This window comes from Oncorhynchus nerka, linkage group LG6 (assembly GCF_034236695.1).
Source record: "Oncorhynchus nerka isolate Pitt River linkage group LG6, Oner_Uvic_2.0, whole genome shotgun sequence".
Classification (NCBI taxonomy): domain Eukaryota; kingdom Metazoa; phylum Chordata; class Actinopteri; order Salmoniformes; family Salmonidae; genus Oncorhynchus; species Oncorhynchus nerka.
The window spans coordinates 21,860,051-21,879,927 of NC_088401.1; the positions used below are offsets into that span (position 1 = coordinate 21,860,051).

The window sequence follows — 19,877 nt, forward strand, 5'->3', positions numbered from 1 at the left end:
ATAATATAGCACCGTCTCCTGTCAGTCTCAGATATAATATAGCACTGTCACAGTCTCAGATATAATATAGCACTGTCACAGTCTCAGATATAATATAGCACCCTCTCCCATCAGTCTCAGATATAATACAGCACCCTCTCCTTGCACAGTCTCAGATATAATACAGCATCTTCTCCTGTCAGTCTCAGATATAATACAGCATCTTCTCCTGTCACAGTCTCAGATATAATACAGCACCGTCTCCTGTCAGTCTAAGATATAATACAGCACCGTCTCCTGTCAGTCTCAGATATAATACAGCACCTTCTCCTGTCAGTCTCAGATATAATACAGCACCCTCTCCTGTCAGTCTCAGATATAATACAGCACCCTCTCCTGTCAGTCTCAGATATAATACAGCACCGTCTCCTGTCAGTCTCAGATATAATACAGCATCTTCTCCTGTCAGTCTCAGATATAATACAGCACCGTCTCCTGTCAGTCTCAGATATAATACAGCATCTTCTCCTGTCACAGTCTCAGATATAATACAGCACCCTCTCCTGTCAGTCTCAGATATAATATAGCACCGTCTCCTGTCAGTCTCAGATATAATACAGCATCTTCTCCTGTCACAGTCTCAGATATAATACAGCACCCTCTCCTGTCAGTCTCAGATATAATACAGCATCTTCTCCTGTCAGTCTCAGATATAATACAGCATCTTCTCCTGTCACAGTCTCAGATATAATACAGCACCCTCTCCTGTCACAGTCTCAGATATAATACAGCACCCTCTCCTGTCACAGTCTCAGATATAATATAGCACCCTCTCCTGTCAGTCTCAGATATAATACAGCACCGTCTCCTGTCAGTCTCAGATATAATATAGCACCGTCTCCTGTCAGTCTCAGATATAATACAGCACCGTCTCCTGTCAGTCTCAGATATAATACAGCATCTTCTCCTGTCACAGTCTCAGATATAATACAGCACCCTCTCCTGTCAGTCTCAGATATAATACAGCACCCTCTCCTGTCACAGTCTCAGATATAATACAGCACCCTCTCCTGTCACAGTCTCAGATATAATATAGCACCCTCTCCTGTCAGTCTCAGATATAATACAGCACCCTCTCCTGTCAGTCTCAGATATAATACAGCACCCTCTCCTGTCACAGTCTCAGATATAATACAGCACCCTCTCCTGTCACAGTCTCAGATATAATATAGCACCCTCTCCTGTCAGTCTCAGATATAATACAGCACCCTCTCCTGTCAGTCTCAGATATAATACAGCACCCTCTCCTGTCACAGTCTCAGATATAATACAGCACCCTCTCCTGTCACAGTCTCAGATATAATATAGCACCCTCTCCTGTCAGTCTCAGATATAATACAGCACCGTCTCCTGTCAGTCTCAGATATAATACAGCACCGTCTCCTGTCAGTCTCAGATATAATATAGCACCCTCTCCTGTCACAGTCTCAGATATAATACAGCACCGTCTCCTGTCAGTCTCAGATATAATACAGCACCGTCTCCTGTCAGTCTCAGATATAATACAGCACCGTCTCCTGTCAGTCTCAGATATAATATAGCACCCTCTCCTGTCACAGTCTCAGATATAATACAGCACCGTCTCCTGTCAGTCTCAGATATAATACAGCACCGTCTCCTGTCAGTCTCAGATATAATATAGCACCGTCTCCTGTCAGTCTCAGATATAATACAGCACCGTCTCCTGTCAGTCTCAGATATAATACAGCACCCTCTCCTGTCAGTCTCAGATATAATATAGCACCGTCTCCTGTCAGTCTCAGATATAATACAGCACCGTCTCCTGTCAGTCTCAGATATAATATAGCACTGTCACAGTCTCAGATATAATATAGCACCGTCTCCTGTCAGTCTCAGATATAATACAGCACCGTCTCCTGTCAGTCTCAGATATAATATAGCACTGTCACAGTCTCAGATATAATATAGCACCGTCTCCTGTCACAGTCTCAGATATAATATAGCACCCTCTCCCATCAGTCTCAGATATAATACAGCACCCTCTCCTTGCACAGTCTCAGATATAATACAGCATCTTCTCCTGTCAGTCTCAGATATAATACAGCATCTTCTCCTGTCACAGTCTCAGATATAATACAGCACCGTCTCCTGTCAGTCTAAGATATAATACAGCACCGTCTCCTGTCAGTCTCAGATATAATACAGCACCTTCTCCTGTCAGTCTCAGATATAATACAGCACCCTCTCCTGTCAGTCTCAGATATAATACAGCACCCTCTCCTGTCAGTCTCAGATATAATACAGCACCGTCTCCTGTCAGTCTCAGATATAATACAGCATCTTCTCCTGTCAGTCTCAGATATAATACAGCACCGTCTCCTGTCAGTCTCAGATATAATACAGCATCTTCTCCTGTCACAGTCTCAGATATAATACAGCACCCTCTCCTGTCAGTCTCAGATATAATATAGCACCGTCTCCTGTCAGTCTCAGATATAATACAGCATCTTCTCCTGTCACAGTCTCAGATATAATACAGCACCCTCTCCTGTCAGTCTCAGATATAATACAGCATCTTCTCCTGTCAGTCTCAGATATAATACAGCATCTTCTCCTGTCACAGTCTCAGATATAATACAGCACCCTCTCCTGTCACAGTCTCAGATATAATACAGCACCCTCTCCTGTCACAGTCTCAGATATAATATAGCACCCTCTCCTGTCAGTCTCAGATATAATACAGCACCGTCTCCTGTCAGTCTCAGATATAATATAGCACCGTCTCCTGTCAGTCTCAGATATAATACAGCACCGTCTCCTGTCAGTCTCAGATATAATACAGCATCTTCTCCTGTCACAGTCTCAGATATAATACAGCACCCTCTCCTGTCAGTCTCAGATATAATACAGCACCCTCTCCTGTCACAGTCTCAGATATAATACAGCACCCTCTCCTGTCACAGTCTCAGATATAATATAGCACCCTCTCCTGTCAGTCTCAGATATAATACAGCACCCTCTCCTGTCAGTCTCAGATATAATACAGCACCCTCTCCTGTCACAGTCTCAGATATAATACAGCACCCTCTCCTGTCACAGTCTCAGATATAATATAGCACCCTCTCCTGTCAGTCTCAGATATAATACAGCACCCTCTCCTGTCAGTCTCAGATATAATACAGCATCTTCTCCTGTCAGTCTCAGATATAATACAGCATCTTCTCCTGTCAGTCTCAGATATAATACAGCATCTTCTCCTGTCAGTCTCAGATATAATACAGCACCCTCTCCTGTCAGTCTCAGATATAATACAGCACCGTCTCCTGTCACAGTCTCAGATATAATACAGCATCTTCTCCTGTCAGTCTCAGATATAATACAGCATCTTCTCCTGTCAGTCTCAGATATAATACAGCACCCTCTCCTGTCACAGTCTCAGATATAATATAGCACTGTCACAGTCTCAGATATAATATAGCACCGTCTCCTGTCACAGTCTCAGATATAATGTAGCACTGTCACAGTCTCAGATATAATATAGCACTGTCACAGTCTCAGATATAATATAGCACCGTCTCCTGTCACAGTCTCAGATATAATATAGCACCCTCTCCCATCAGTCTCAGATATAATATAGCACCCTCTCCCATCAGTCTCAGATATAATACAGCACCCTCTCCTTGCACAGTCTCAGATATAATATAGCACCGTCTCCTGTCAGTCACAGATATAATATAGCACCCTCTCCTGTCAGTCTCAGATATAATATAGCACCGTCTCCTGTCAGTCTCAGATATAATATAGCACCGTCTCTTGTCAGTCACATATATAATATAGCACCCTCTCCGGTCACAGTCTCAGATATAATACAGCACCCTCTCCTGTCACAGTCTCAGATATAATATAGCACCCTCTCCTGTCAGTCTCAGATATAATACAGCACCGTCTCCTGTCAGTCTCAGATATAATACAGCATCATCTCCTGTCAGTCTAAGATATAATACAGCACCGTCTCCTGTCAGTCTCAGATATAATACAGCACCTTCTCCTGTCAGTCTCAGATATAATACAGCACCCTCTCCTGTCAGTCTCAGATATAATACAGCACCCTCTCCTGTCAGTCTCAGATATAATACAGCACCGTCTCCTGTCAGTCTCAGATATAATACAGCATCTTCTCTGTCAGTCTCAGATATAATACAGCACCGTCTCCTGTCAGTCTCAGATATAATACAGCATCTTCTCCTGTCAGTCTCAGATATAATACAGCATCTTCTCCTGTCACAGTCTCAGATATAATACAGCACCCTCTCCTGTCAGTCTCAGATATAATATAGCACCGTCTCCTGTCAGTCTCAGATATAATACAGCATCTTCTCCGGTCACAGTCTCAGATATAATATAGCACCGTCTCCTGTCAGTCACATATATAATATAGCACCCTCTCCTGTCACAGTCTCAGATATAATACAGCACCCTCTCCTGTCACAGTCTCAGATATAATACAGCATCTTCTCCTGTCAGTCTCAGATATAATACAGCACCCTCTCCTGTCAGTCTCAGATATAATACAGCACCGTCTCCTGTCAGTCTCAGATATAATACAGCATCTTCTCCTGTCAGTCTCAGATATAATACAGCACCGTCTCCTGTCAGTCTCAGATATAATACAGCACCGTCTCCTGTCAGTCTCAGATATAATACAGCACCGTCTCCTGTCAGTCTCAGATATAATACAGCATCTTCTCCTGTCAGTCTCAGATATAATACAGCACCGTCTCCTGTCAGTCTCAGATATAATACAGCATCTTCTCCTGTCAGTCTCAGATATAATACAGCATCTTCTCCTGTCAGTCTCAGATATAATACAGCATCTTCTCCTGTCAGTCTCAGATATAATACAGCACCCTCTCCTGTCAGTCTCAGATATAATACAGCACCGTCTCCTGTCACAGTCTCAGATATAATACAGCATCTTCTCCTGTCAGTCTCAGATATAATACATCATCTTCTCCTGTCAGTCTCAGATATAATACAGCACCCTCTCCTGTCACAGTCTCAGATATAATACAGCACCCTCTCCTGTCACAGTCTCAGATATAATATAGCACCGTCTCCTGTCACAGTCTCAGATATAATACAGCACCCTCTCCTTGCACAGTCTCAGATATAATATAGCACCGTCTCCTGTCAGTCTCAGATATAATATAGCACTGTCACAGTCTCAGATATAATATAGCACTGTCACAGTCTCAGATATAATATAGCACCCTCTCCCATCAGTCTCAGATATAATACAGCACCCTCTCCTTGCACAGTCTCAGATATAATACAGCATCTTCTCCTGTCAGTCTCAGATATAATACAGCATCTTCTCCTGTCACAGTCTCAGATATAATACAGCACCGTCTCCTGTCAGTCTAAGATATAATACAGCACCGTCTCCTGTCAGTCTCAGATATAATACAGCACCTTCTCCTGTCAGTCTCAGATATAATACAGCACCCTCTCCTGTCAGTCTCAGATATAATACAGCACCCTCTCCTGTCAGTCTCAGATATAATACAGCACCCTCTCCTGTCAGTCTCAGATATAATACAGCATCTTCTCCTGTCAGTCTCAGATATAATACAGCACCGTCTCCTGTCAGTCTCAGATATAATACAGCATCTTCTCCTGTCACAGTCTCAGATATAATACAGCACCCTCTCCTGTCAGTCTCAGATATAATATAGCACCGTCTCCTGTCAGTCTCAGATATAATACAGCATCTTCTCCTGTCACAGTCTCAGATATAATACAGCACCCTCTCCTGTCAGTCTCAGATATAATACAGCATCTTCTCCTGTCAGTCTCAGATATAATACAGCATCTTCTCCTGTCACAGTCTCAGATATAATACAGCACCCTCTCCTGTCACAGTCTCAGATATAATACAGCACCCTCTCCTGTCACAGTCTCAGATATAATATAGCACCCTCTCCTGTCAGTCTCAGATATAATACAGCACCGTCTCCTGTCAGTCTCAGATATAATATAGCACCGTCTCCTGTCAGTCTCAGATATAATACAGCACCGTCTCCTGTCAGTCTCAGATATAATACAGCATCTTCTCCTGTCACAGTCTCAGATATAATACAGCACCCTCTCCTGTCAGTCTCAGATATAATACAGCACCCTCTCCTGTCACAGTCTCAGATATAATACAGCACCCTCTCCTGTCAGTCTCAGATATAATATAGCACCCTCTCCTGTCAGTCTCAGATATAATACAGCACCCTCTCCTGTCAGTCTCAGATATAATACAGCACCCTCTCCTGTCACAGTCTCAGATATAATACAGCACCCTCTCCTGTCACAGTCTCAGATATAATATAGCACCCTCTCCTGTCAGTCTCAGATATAATACAGCACCCTCTCCTGTCAGTCTCAGATATAATACAGCACCCTCTCCTGTCACAGTCTCAGATATAATACAGCACCCTCTCCTGTCACAGTCTCAGATATAATATAGCACCCTCTCCTGTCAGTCTCAGATATAATACAGCACCGTCTCCTGTCAGTCTCAGATATAATACAGCACCGTCTCCTGTCAGTCTCAGATATAATATAGCACCCTCTCCTGTCAGTCTCAGATATAATACAGCACCGTCTCCTGTCAGTCTCAGATATAATATAGCACCGTCTCCTGTCAGTCTCAGATATAATACAGCACCGTCTCCTGTCAGTCTCAGATATAATATAGCACCGTCTCCTGTCACAGTCTCAGATATAATACAGCACCGTCTCCTGTCAGTCTCAGATATAATACAGCACCGTCTCCTGTCAGTCTCAGATATAATATAGCACCGTCTCCTGTCAGTCTCAGATATAATATAGCACCGTCTCCTGTCAGTCTCAGATATAATATAGCACCGTCTCCTGTCAGTCTCAGATATAATATAGCACCGTCTCCTGTCAGTCTCAGATATAATACAGCACCGTCTCCTGTCAGTCTCAGATATAATATAGCACTGTCACAGTCTCAGATATAATATAGCACCGTCTCCTGTCAGTCTCAGATATAATACAGCACCGTCTCCTGTCAGTCTCAGATATAATATAGCACTGTCACAGTCTCAGATATAATATAGCACCGTCTCCTGTCACAGTCTCAGATATAATATAGCACCCTCTCCCATCAGTCTCAGATATAATACAGCACCCTCTCCTTGCACAGTCTCAGATATAATACAGCATCTTCTCCTGTCAGTCTCAGATATAATACAGCATCTTCTCCTGTCACAGTCTCAGATATAATACAGCACCGTCTCCTGTCAGTCTAAGATATAATACAGCACCGTCTCCTGTCAGTCTCAGATATAATACAGCACCCTCTCCTGTCAGTCTCAGATATAATACAGCACCCTCTCCTGTCAGTCTCAGATATAATACAGCACCCTCTCCTGTCAGTCTCAGATATAATACAGCACCGTCTCCTGTCAGTCTCAGATATAATACAGCATCTTCTCCTGTCAGTCTCAGATATAATACAGCACCGTCTCCTGTCAGTCTCAGATATAATACAGCATCTTCTCCTGTCAGTCTCAGATATAATACAGCACCCTCTCCTGTCAGTCTCAGATATAATATAGCACCGTCTCCTGTCAGTCTCAGATATAATACAGCATCTTCTCCTGTCACAGTCTCAGATATAATACAGCACCCTCTCCTGTCAGTCTCAGATATAATACAGCATCTTCTCCTGTCAGTCTCAGATATAATACAGCATCTTCTCCTGTCACAGTCTCAGATATAATACAGCACCCTCTCCTGTCACAGTCTCAGATATAATACAGCACCGTCTCCTGTCAGTCTCAGATATAATATAGCACCCTCTCCTGTCAGTCTCAGATATAATACAGCACCGTCTCCTGTCAGTCTCAGATATAATATAGCACCCTCTCCTGTCAGTCTCAGATATAATACAGCACCGTCTCCTGTCAGTCTCAGATATAATATAGCACCATCTCCTGTCAGTCTCAGATATAATACAGCACCCTCTCCTGTCAGTCTCAGATATAATATAGCACCGTCTCCTGTCAGTCTCAGATATAATACAGCACCCTCTCCTGTCAGTCTCAGATATAATACAGCACCCTCTCCTGTCAGTCTCAGATATAATACAGCACCCTCTCCTGTCACAGTCTCAGATATAATATAGCACCCTCTCCTGTCAGTCTCAGATATAATACAGCACCGTCTCCTGTCAGTCTCAGATATAATACAGCACCGTCTCCTGTCAGTCTCAGATATAATATAGCACCCTCTCCTGTCACAGTCTCAGATATAATACAGCACCGTCTCCTGTCAGTCTCAGATATAATACAGCACCGTCTCCTGTCAGTCTCAGATATAATACAGCACCGTCTCCTGTCAGTCTCAGATATAATATAGCACCGTCTCCTGTCAGTCTCAGATATAATACAGCACCGTCTCCTGTCAGTCTCAGATATAATACAGCACCGTCTCCTGTCAGTCTCAGATATAATATAGCACCGTCTCCTGTCAGTCTCAGATATAATACAGCACCGTCTCCTGTCAGTCTCAGATATAATACAGCACCCTCTCCTGTCAGTCTCAGATATAATATAGCACCGTCTCCTGTCAGTCTCAGATATAATACAGCACCGTCTCCTGTCAGTCTCAGATATAATATAGCACCCTTTTCTTTTCTCTGCTAACCTTGATCCTCTCCTCCTATAATATTCCTGCTCCTCTGGTCCCCAGGTCCACAGGCTGGTTGTGGTGGATGAGAATGCCCGGATCGTGGGCATCGTGTCCCTGTCGGACATCTTGCAGGCCCTGGTGCTCGCCCCTGCAGGTATAAACGCCCAGCGTTCCTCCTAATAGAAATAAAATAAAAACCTCCACCCTGTCCTGTCTCCACCCCCAACAATAGACAAAAGGAAGGCCTCTGTAAACCGGTATGATATGGCATGGCACGGTGTGGCTCGGGCTAGTCTGATTTGGCCCTGGGACATATACATGCTGTGTGTTGAATGCTTTCAGGTACTTGAGCTGCACTTGATTTGGTTTACCTGGTACAATGGAACCTTTGGAATAGTCTCAACTATTCCATATCAAGTGCACCTCAAATGTGTAAGTATTTGACTCATGTTCTTAACCCAGGTCAAGTCTGGGTTGTCTGAGGCGGTAGGCTGTGGAATGTGACTGTGGTTTCTCTCTGGGGTATTGGAACATGCTGGAGGAAGGTACTGATGAGGGGGACCATGCTATATGGAATACACAGGGTTTGCTTGCTCACACATAATCAAGCTTGTGGTTAAGCGTGTGTCTGTTTTTGTGCTGTGTACAAATGTGTTCTAGCCTGAGTGAGAATGTTCCTTTAGTGTGTGTTATTGTGCCTGTGTCATGAAGGCTGAGTGATGACCAAGTAGCAGGCCCTACCATTTATCTCTCCATGCCCCACCTTCTCCTCTCTTTCTGTCTCCTCCCTGATGGATCGCTTTTCTACTACTTCTCCTCCCTGATGGATCGCTTTTCTGCTACTTCCCCTCCCCTCCATCTCTCATTCCCTCCTCTCCTCATCCCTCTTTCTCTCATTTCCTCCATCCCTCTTTCCCTCCAGACCCACTGTCTGATCCCAGCCTCTATCCATCAGACAGACTCATCTCTACATGTCAACACATCCCCCCCCTGCTACAACCATCCGGACATGGGTTCAAATAGTCATTTTCTTTAACTTGCCTGGCACACTTAATCAGATTGTCAAAACATTTCTACCTTTACCCAGACTCTACACCTTCAGTTTGTTTAGCTGGTGTCTCATCGTTATGTTCATGTTAATATTTAAGCTAGTTTTATTTGGTCCTTGGTATTATTTGGAGAGCTGTATCAGTAAACATTGTGATTCATCTCGAATGGCAAGAAGTAACCTATGTTGCTGAGGTCTAGAATCTAACACAAAGCAGAATTCTCTCTCTACATACTTCTCCTATTAAGATCTGTATTTGAAGTCTGCCCACAGAGCTTTTCTGAGCAAACTTTGTCAGAAAAGCCACAACACCTGGACTTGTTTAATAAGAAATGCACATTTTCTATTGCAAAACATGACACAAATGTTCTGTTGCATCCCCTAATACACACAACCCCCTGTTTTCAGCCTGTCAGAGATGACGGAGTTGTGCAGGTGTTGTTTTAACTGCTTCCGCTCTATATCTAGATGTCGAACACTGCATAGTAATGATCTGCTTGGGGAAGTGTGGTTAATATTAACACGCCCAATGTGTTGGGTTTAATGTTGGGAACTATAAACTGGGTGGTTCGAGCCCAGAATGCTGATTGGCTGCCAGCCGTGGTATATGTAAGGGATAATCAACGAGAGGCTATGCGTTCTATGGGAAAAAATGATGAATGACATAGGTGTGTTCCATGACGCGCTAGCGGAGTGGAACTGACCCACCACGGATTTGAATTATATTTGAGAGAATGTATAGAGCGCCAAGTTGTTTATCCCTTTTATACCATGGCTAAAATTGAACACATTTGCCGCTAGAAAAGTGTTAATTTGCCAATAGATGTTTTCAACATCCACTGAAGTAGTAGCTTGGAAGATTACTAGATAGCTATAGGTAACAAGCAAACAGACTTGCTAGTTTAGCTAACCAAACCATCTGTCCTAGCTTGCCATTATGAAAATACAATTCAACAAAGCCACTCATGTTTTCAATTTGACTTGCTTTCAAAAGAAGCTCAAGCGTAGATCATGTAAGAACTAACTATGGTCATTGAATTCTACCGTGCATAATACACTGTGCGTTATAGGGAGATGATTCACACTCTACAATGCCGTTCAAGGCAAACAGAAACAAGTATTCAATATGCCATGGTATAACAGACCATATACCACAGGTATGACAAAACATGTATTTTTACGGCTCTAATTACATTAGTTTATAATAGAAATAAGGCACCATTGGTGTTTGTGGTATATGGCCATAATACCACATCTAAAGGCTGTATCCAGGCACTCCACATTGCGCCGTACATAAGAACAGCCCTTAACTGTGGTATATTGGCCATATAACACCCCCTCGGGCCTAATTGCTTAAGTATAACGTGTGTGTACATGGTATTCAACAGCAAGGTAAAACCTCACATCTCTGAGGAAGATTGCATGAGACATTTTAAAGAGGTACACACAGAGATGCCACCAACAATCCAACAGTAGGTCTTTCCTGAGCTGCAGCAAAATTCTAAACACTAAGATTTTGATTTGTGTAGACATGATGAGAGCTCCCCACCAATTACGGCAAATAGATTTAGCCTCCTGCTTAATTGAGATTTATCTTATCTAATTGCATTACTCAGGGAACATCCATGTTTTAATTTAGCATGGGTATGCAGCTAACTACACTTAATGAGAGCAACGAAAATAGATTTCCACTGCTAACTGGTCATGCACACATCTCTGAATGCATCTGCATAAGCATTGACAAGAGCCTCTGAGACACTTCCATGCTAACCCAATCATTCTCGCTCTCACTCGCTCTTTTCTCTCTCTCTCTCTAGGTATCTGCAGGAAGAACAGCCAACCACAACCAGAAGCAGAGGCACCACCAGCAACATTAGTAGAGGCAGAACCAGAGGTAGAGGTAGCAGCAGATAAAGAACTACAGGAAGAGGCCGAAGCAGAGGCACCACTAGAGATGTTAGTAGAGGCAGAACCAGAGGTAGAGGTAGCAGCAGATACAGAACCACAGGAAGAGGCCACAGCAGAGGCACCACCAGAGATGTTAGTAGAGGCAGAACCAGAGGTAGAGGTAGCAGCAGATACAGAACCACAGGAAGAGGCCGAAGCAGAGGCACCACCAGAGATGTTAGTAGAGGCAGAACCAGAGACTAAGGAACCACCAGAAACATTGGTAGAGACCGAGGTAGTGGTGGCTGAACCAGCAGCTGAGGTAGAAGCTCTAGTGGAAGCTGAGGTAGAGGTGGTGGTGGAAGATGAAGCAGAGGTGGAAGGTAAGACTGAGACTGAGGTGGTGGTGGAAGTAGAAATCAAGACTGAGGTAGTGGAGGTTAAGGGTGAAACTGAGGCAGAGATGGAGGCTGAGGCTGAAACCAAGGCAGAGGAAGTAGAGGTTAAGTCTGAAGCTGGGGTGGTGATGGTAGAGTTGGTGGGGGCTGAGGTGGGGATGACAGAGGATGAAGCAGAGGTGGTGGTGGTGGAGATTAAGACTGAAACCGAGGTAGAGGCTGAGGTGGAGGTTATGGCTGAAACCGAGGCTGCGGTGGGGATGGCAGAGGTGGTGGTGGAGATTAAGGCTGAAACCGAGACAGAGGCTGAGGTGGGGAATGCTGAGGCCGTGGCAGAGTCTGAGGCAGTAGTGAAGGTAGAGACTGAAGCTGGACCCAAGGATGCTGAGGAAGGAGAGGCAGAGTGACATCCATGGCCGTCGCTACAAGCCGTACGTGACTGACCTGCCAAGACGCTGCTGTGAGAGGAAGTTGACTCAGGAAGAGGAGCGAGCTGAGAAAGAGGCTGGATCTAATTGTTGGGATGGGTGGTTTAGTAGAAGTGTGACACTCCGGCTTACCAGGGTCCTAATGGGTAATTTTCTGTGATGGGGGAGATGGTCACATGGGTGACTTTCTCAGGCTGACCAACCAGGGATCACTTTACTATAACTGGATTGTGCCTCCCTTTTCTCCAGATTGTGCACTATAACACCCCCGTCCATTTACCTCTGGATCTTCCAGCATCACCTGTCTGTGGGCCCAATTCAGAAACAACCCGTAGTCCCTATCCTCTAGGCACTTGTGTAGACTTGAAAGGAGTGGATGGGTGTGAGCAATGTGGCTAATATTCCACCTAGCCTATCAGAGAGAAAGGCGGAGCTACCACCATGTTGTCCTGTCTACACCAAGTGTCTACCTAGAGCAGTGGTTCTCAATCTTTTCTGAACCGGGGCGTACCTTGAGGTGAGACAAATTCTGTGGCACACCTAAATTGTCCCTATTAATCGATTTTAGTGGAAATTACCCCCATTTCACCCAAACTGCTATTTTCTGTGACAAATTTTCTGTGACAAATGCTTTTCTTATAGATAAATAGGGTTCATTTGTGTGTATCCAAGAGTGCCTCGTGAGAAATTTACAAAAATGTAGCTCTTGGGAAATAGGTCATTAGTTTTGAGGCGTTTTGGTTAGAGATTTGTTTTTTCTGCATTGTAAAGATGTAACCACCGATATAGCCATGCTCCCCATATGTTTCTATGGCAGAGGCTGTGGAACAGCTAAGCTTAATCAGACTTGCCTGTGCTAGTGGTTCTCAGTCACAGGCAAAGTTTTTTTTTTTTTATGATTCAAATGACTTTGCTTGTGATGCGCAACCCTCAGATGATACAAATGTTACAGCCTGAGTGCACCGGACTTGAAATGTTTGAGTGTTTAAATTATTTAAAAAATAAATAAGATTAGGGGAAAGTTTCAAGTTCCTCAAGGCACACTGGTTGAAAACCACTGGCATAGAAGTTAGGGGCTAAGGATTGTTTCTGGACAGGATCATAGTCTCAACCATGAGCACACAAATGGTTTGAATATCAGTCTTTTAAGCTTATTTTTTGTTCTAGTGTACTTCTACATCTTTATCATGATTCTGTCTGCTCTCCTCCTTCAGGGAGTGTTTTTTTCGCTTTATTTGCACAAGGTTTTGTGAACGTAACAGAGGCTCTCTGAAAACTATACCAATCCCCCCTGCTAGTTATGATGTCCCTTTGACTACGGGCTGTGCTCGCTGTCCTGTCTTTAACGTCATTGGTGCCTTTCGCCCCCACAAGTAGTCACACGTCATTGGCTGAGAGAGAGCTGGAGAATGTTCAAAAACGTGTTAAAACTGAATGTGAGCGTTTCCAAAACCAAAAACATGATATATCACACTTTGTGTTTATTTTGTTGATGTTGAGATAATTTTCTAGAATCAAAGTTTGTCTGTTATATTCCTGAAATGTTAATTTTGAAATGATGCTGTAAAGATAGATTAAAAGTTGTATTTATTAAATCGTATTTTCTCTGTGCTTAACTATTTTTAGAGGGTGGAAGAGAACGAAAGTGAGGTGACTGTATGCTGACTTTGACTTTGTAGTTCAATGCTTTTCAAGGAGCAGCAGCTGCCTATATCCAACATTTCTCTTTACTTCTCCAGTTACTTGGAGGCATGCAAGATATCTTGTACTCTGTATTGATCATTATTTTTTTCTGTGTATACAATGCTGTAAAATAATGTTCTTTGTCATTTTTTTTTTCCCTTGTGGATTAGGTTGTGGTGTATTGTTGATGGTCTCGATAAGGGGATTATCCACTGAAAATGGATAGAACTGGTTGAGTACGACAGTATAATGGTAATACATATTGTACTTTTCAGTTTTATTTTTTACTTTGCTGTTTGAGAAAGTAATAAAACGTACTGTTGAATCTTTTTATCTGGTGTGTATGATTGTGGTATTGAATTTTCGAAACGTAATGGCACCACATAGTTGCACAATGGTGCAAATGTCGCCTTGAACTAGGCTACACCACGTCTTACATCGGCTACGGAGAGCGAGGTCACACAGTAGTCCGGAACAGCTGGTGCTTGCCTTGAAACTGGAATAGAAACCATTTGGTAGGTTCATGTCTCTGGGAAGCTCATGGCTGGGTTTCCCTTTGTAATCTGTCTGTGATAGTTTGCAAGCCCTGCCACATTCATTGAGCGTCAGCTCGCATAGTAGAATTCAAACTTCCTGTATTGACGCTTTGATTGCTTGTCTGAGGTCGTGTCAGTGTCCTGCTTCTTGAATGCAGCAGCTCTAGTCTTTAGCTCAGTATGGATGTTGTCTGTAATCCATAGCTTCTGGTTGGGGTATGTACCTATGCTCACTGTGTGGGTGTCGTCGTCGATGCACTTATTAATGAAGCCAGAGACTGATGTGGTAAACTACTCGGTGTTATCTAATGAATCCCGGAACATATTCCAGTCTGAGCTAACATGATAGTCCTGTAGCTTACCGTCTGCTTCTTACTTCCATATTGAGCACGTCACTGGTACTTCCTCTTTGTGTTTTTGCTTGTAAGAAGGAAGCAGGAGGATAGAGTTATGGTCTGATTTGCCATATGGACGGCGAGGGAGGGCCTTGTATGCGTTTCTGTGTATGGATCAAAAGTCATCTACAGTTTTGTTGCCTCTAGTTGCACAGGTGACATGCTGGTAAAAATGAGGTAAATCCAGCGAGATGCATATAAAACATTTATTGTAGATAGGATAGTCTCTCCAGTTTGTTCTCCAGTGATTGCACGTTCGCCTATCTGATGTAGTCTCGTCAGGATGCCGGCTCACCTGCCTCTTTCGTCGCTGCCGCTTCTTCTTTCAAAACTTAGGGATTAGGGCCTAGTCCAAATTAAGCAGAATGTCCAGCGCTGCAGACTCATTGAAGTCAATATTTTGTGTCATAGGAAATGATGTCGGGGACATTATGTACCAAAGTTAAGAAAAAAAACAACACAAAATAGGAGAATTGGTCAGATAGCTGCCATCTACTGCAGCACCGTTTTGCACAAGGCTGGCATAGCATTCCTTCAGTTAAGAATGATTAAGCTGTCAAGTGCCGCTTGTTGCTTTGGAGCCACTCCGAGACAGTTAAGGCAGAAAATATGGGTATCACACGCCACACGGTCTGAGCTTGTGCCAACCATGGCAAAAGGTCATTGGGAGTGTGTGTGTGACGCTGGAGCTAGGCTGTTGGATTAAAGTCCATAGGGAGAAGCGTGTTGACTCAGACTACACACTATTCAGCCAGTAGAGGGAGTGATAATGTCATTCCTGTCTGAGTTAATGTAGGCTGAATTTGATTGACTTTTTGAAATACATATTACAAACATTACAAATCAAGGTTTCCAATCAGATCCTTTGTTTTTTATATGAAGCCAAGCCATTATATACTGAACAAAAATATAAACACAACATTCAACAATTTAAAAGATCTTACTGTGTTACAGTTCATAATAGGAAATCAATGAATTAGGCCCTAATCTATGGATTTCACATGACTGGGAATACAGATATGCATCTGTTGGTCACAGATACGTGGATCAGAAAACCAGTCAGTATCTGGTGTGACCACCATTTGCCTCATGCAGCGCAACACATCTCCTTCACATAGAGTTGATCAGACTGTTGATTGTGGCCTGTGGAATGTTATCACACTTTTCAATGGGTTTGTGAAGTTGCTGGATATTGACGGGAACTGGGACACGCTGTCGTCCACGTTGATCCAGAACATCCTAATCATGCTCAATGGGTGACATGTCTGGTTAGTATGCAGGTCATGGAAGAGCTGGGACATTTTCAGCTTCAGAAATTGTGTATAGATCCTTACGACACGGGCTGTGCATTATCATGCTGAAACATGAGGTGATGACGGTGGATGAGTGGCACGACAATAGGCCTCGATCTCGTTCACATTATCTCTGTGTATTCAAATTGCCATCGATAAAATTAAATTGTGTTCGTTGTCCGAAGCTTATGCCTGCCAATACCATAACCCCACCGCCACCATGGGGCGCTCTTCAGCAAACCGCTCACTCACGTGAAGCCATACACATGGTCTGCGGTTGTGAGACCGGTTGGACGTGCTGCCAAATTCTCTAAAACAACATTGGAGACAGCTTATGGAAATGTATATTCAATTCTCTGGCTACAGCTCTGGTGGACATTCCTTCAGTCAGCATGCCAATTGCACTCTCCCCAATATTTGAAACATCTGTGGCATTGTGTTGTGACAAAACTGCACATTTTAAAGTCATTTTCTCTGATGAATCCCCTTTCTGATTGTTTGAGGCATCCGGAATAAAGCTTGTCCGGAGAAGACAAGGTGAGCGCTACCATCAGTCCTGTGTTATGCCAACAATAAATCATCCTGAGACTTTCATGTGTGGGGTTGCATCTCAGCCAAGGGAATGGGCTCACTCACAATTTTGCCTAAGAACACAGCCATGAATAAAAAATGGTACCAACACATCCTCCCGAGAGCAACTTCTCCCAACCATCCAGGAACAGTTTGGTGACTAACAATGCCTTTTCCAGCATGATGGAGCACCTTGCCATAAGGCTAAAGTGATAACTAAGTGGCTCGGGGAACAAAACATCGATATTTTGGGTCTATGGCCAGGAAACTCCCCAGACCTTAATCCCATTGAGAACTTGTGGTCAATCCTCAAGAGGCGGGTGGACAAACAAAAACCCACAAATTCTGACAAACTCCAAGCATTGATTATGCAATAATGGGCTGCCATCAGTCAAGATGTGGCCCAGAAGTTAATTGACAGCATGCCAGGGCGGATTGCAGAGGTCTTGAAAAAGAAGGGTCAACACTGTAAATATTGACTCTTTGCATCAACTTCATGTAATTGTCAATAAAAGGCTTTGACACTTGTGAAATGCTTGTAATTATACTTCAATATTCCATAGTAACATCTGACAAAAATATCTAAAGACACTGAAGCAGCAAACTTTGTGGAAATTAATTTTTTGTGTCATTCTCAAAACTTTTGGCCACGACTGTATATGTGTTAATTAACCCTCTCGTTTCATATGCTGTCTGTCTTTTGTTTTCGTTTCCGGATATAGGTAAGAGTGACTGCTCAGTGCCACAGTACAACAACCTCCTGGACGCTCCTCATGACGACATAGGAATCTCAACACAGAGCAGAAGCAGCTCAAGGAGAAAGAGAAAGGGCCCTGAACTAAGCTCAACAAAGAGGAGAAAATTGCATCTAAATCCTAGTGATCAAATCATAATCACAGCTGGATCATGTTCATCATGGCACACAATAAAACAATTTATTCAATTGTTTTGTAACGTAAAATTGTAACGTAATTGAACTATTTCCAATTACTTGACGGAGGTCAAACATTTACATGCTTGGCTAGATGTATTGCTTTAAGATGCTTGGAATCACCTCACCTAAGCCAAATAGACCTATCAAAAATGATCGATCACGTTTCCTTCAAGTAATACAATATGGGACTTTGGCCCTAGGACCAGGTGTTTGGTAAATGATAAGCTCTCCCTTTGGAAAGGGTGTATACAGTATTTCAGAAATGCTCACTGGGCAATGGCGTGACTTGAGTTCAGTGACACAAATATGGTGTACTGGGCTGCACTGTGTATTTGTAGCAGGTGGATGGGTGGAATATTGTATTCAAAAACATGTTCTGGAAGTGCTCCAAAGGCACAATAGGTTCATCTCTCAATACTTTTGGCTCTAAGTAGATTTAGCTCTCAATACTGTAGGTTCAGTCCAAACTTTTTACATTAGGAAAATCTCTGATGCAGTGTAAATGTGGACCAACTTTCCTCTTGTTTTATGATTTGTTTGTTTAGATGTTGAATGTCTGTTCTTTTCTTCTTCGCAGGATTAGGATGTTTGGTGTAAAAGGTGTAATGCTGACCAGTAATGTTCAGAAAGAGGGGAAAGATCACACTGCTACTGTTGAATGTACATTAACATGACATATACCTGTTTTTCTTGAACTGAATATTGCCAATATTGTAGTTCAAACACAAGGTGGCAATATAAACTCACTCTAAGGAAGATTTATTTCACATTGTTGGAATGGTGATTCGTTCTTTACAAGTTCCAACCTCCCCATATGAGAAATTACAACAAAGGTTTATTGTATATGATATAATATTGTATATTATATAATATTGTCTACTCACAATCAAGACTGTGATAAGCTGGCTTTCTCCTGAATTTGGATCCCAATTAAATATGAAATGGATTAAGCAATAATGCAATGAAATACTTTGAATAATCTAGTGTTTCAAGCCCTCTTAATTTTTGATCAGATAGAATGGTTACTAAAGATGATTTCAACATTGATATGTAATCGTGTTATTCTCTCTTTCTCGTTTGTTCGTCGTCTGATAGTGTACCATCTGTGTGGTGTTGGAGATGTGGGTAAGGCTAGGAGAGTGGTCTGGAGAGCTGAACCTAGGTCAGTTGATAAAGGTCCTCACTTTTGAGTGTAAATAATGTTGTTTTGCTAGACCAGTCTTATTTTATTCATGTTTTAAAAATGGTATTTTGACTGTCATTAGCAGGACGTATGTAATAAGCATGAATAATAACTGATATCAGATTATGCCATCTGACTTAGCACCGGAAAACTTGGTTTAATGTGTAACGTTAGCTAGCTAAAATGTAAGACACGGTTAGATTGCACACTGATGTACGCAACACGATAGAGATCTGTCATTTTATACATTTGCTCTCATGACTTCTTGTGACATACACTACACTACCACACCAGTATTGTAGAACTAGTGCAGTGGAACTACAATGTTATGATGGTGGGTTCAAGTACAGTGTTACCACAGTTTGGTGCAATGTTACAGAGCACAGTCTCGGTACAAGTGATCCTGATTTAATTATCATAACATTAGCATTGTATCACACTAACAGTTTTATTTTTTATAGGCCGATAGGCCAAATGCTGAAGATGTGAAAACATATAGTCTTGCTTGACTGAAATCCAAAATGTTAGTAAGTAAGTAGTGTACAGTATATTAATTCAACCAGGACAAAAATATTCAACTCTGGTATTCCACTGGCCTACACATTGGATTTACACCCTATATAAAATGGATAGAGTACAATGTTAGATTAAAAATCAATTTCACAAAAACATTTTTTGCTCCTCTTTCCATCAGAAAAAAATCCCCACACCCACTCTAATCTGACCAGCTCCACCAGACATGTTGTGCAGATCTCAGATTCCCACGGCTGTGATATTGTGTTTCAGACTTGCAGTAGACACAGCCTTTTCACCT

The 19,877-nt window shown here is 42.7% G+C and overlaps 1 protein-coding gene across 5 annotated transcripts in view; it reads left to right on the forward strand.

Annotated features, from left to right (window-relative positions):
* The window catches only part of LOC115130174 (5'-AMP-activated protein kinase subunit gamma-2-like), a 115,075-nt gene extending 100,591 nt beyond the window's left edge, over positions 1-14,484 (forward strand). For all 5 annotated transcript variants that reach the window (XM_029661027.2, XM_029661028.2, XM_029661030.2 and 2 more), the window contains 2 exons: positions 8,770-8,863; positions 11,575-14,484. In XM_029661027.2, coding sequence (XP_029516887.2) covers positions 8,770-8,863; positions 11,575-12,449 — 969 coding nt within the window. In that variant the 3' untranslated portion in view covers positions 12,450-14,484. The remainder of the gene's footprint in view (positions 1-8,769; positions 8,864-11,574) is intronic.
* Positions 14,485-19,877: the final 5,393 nt, after the last annotated feature.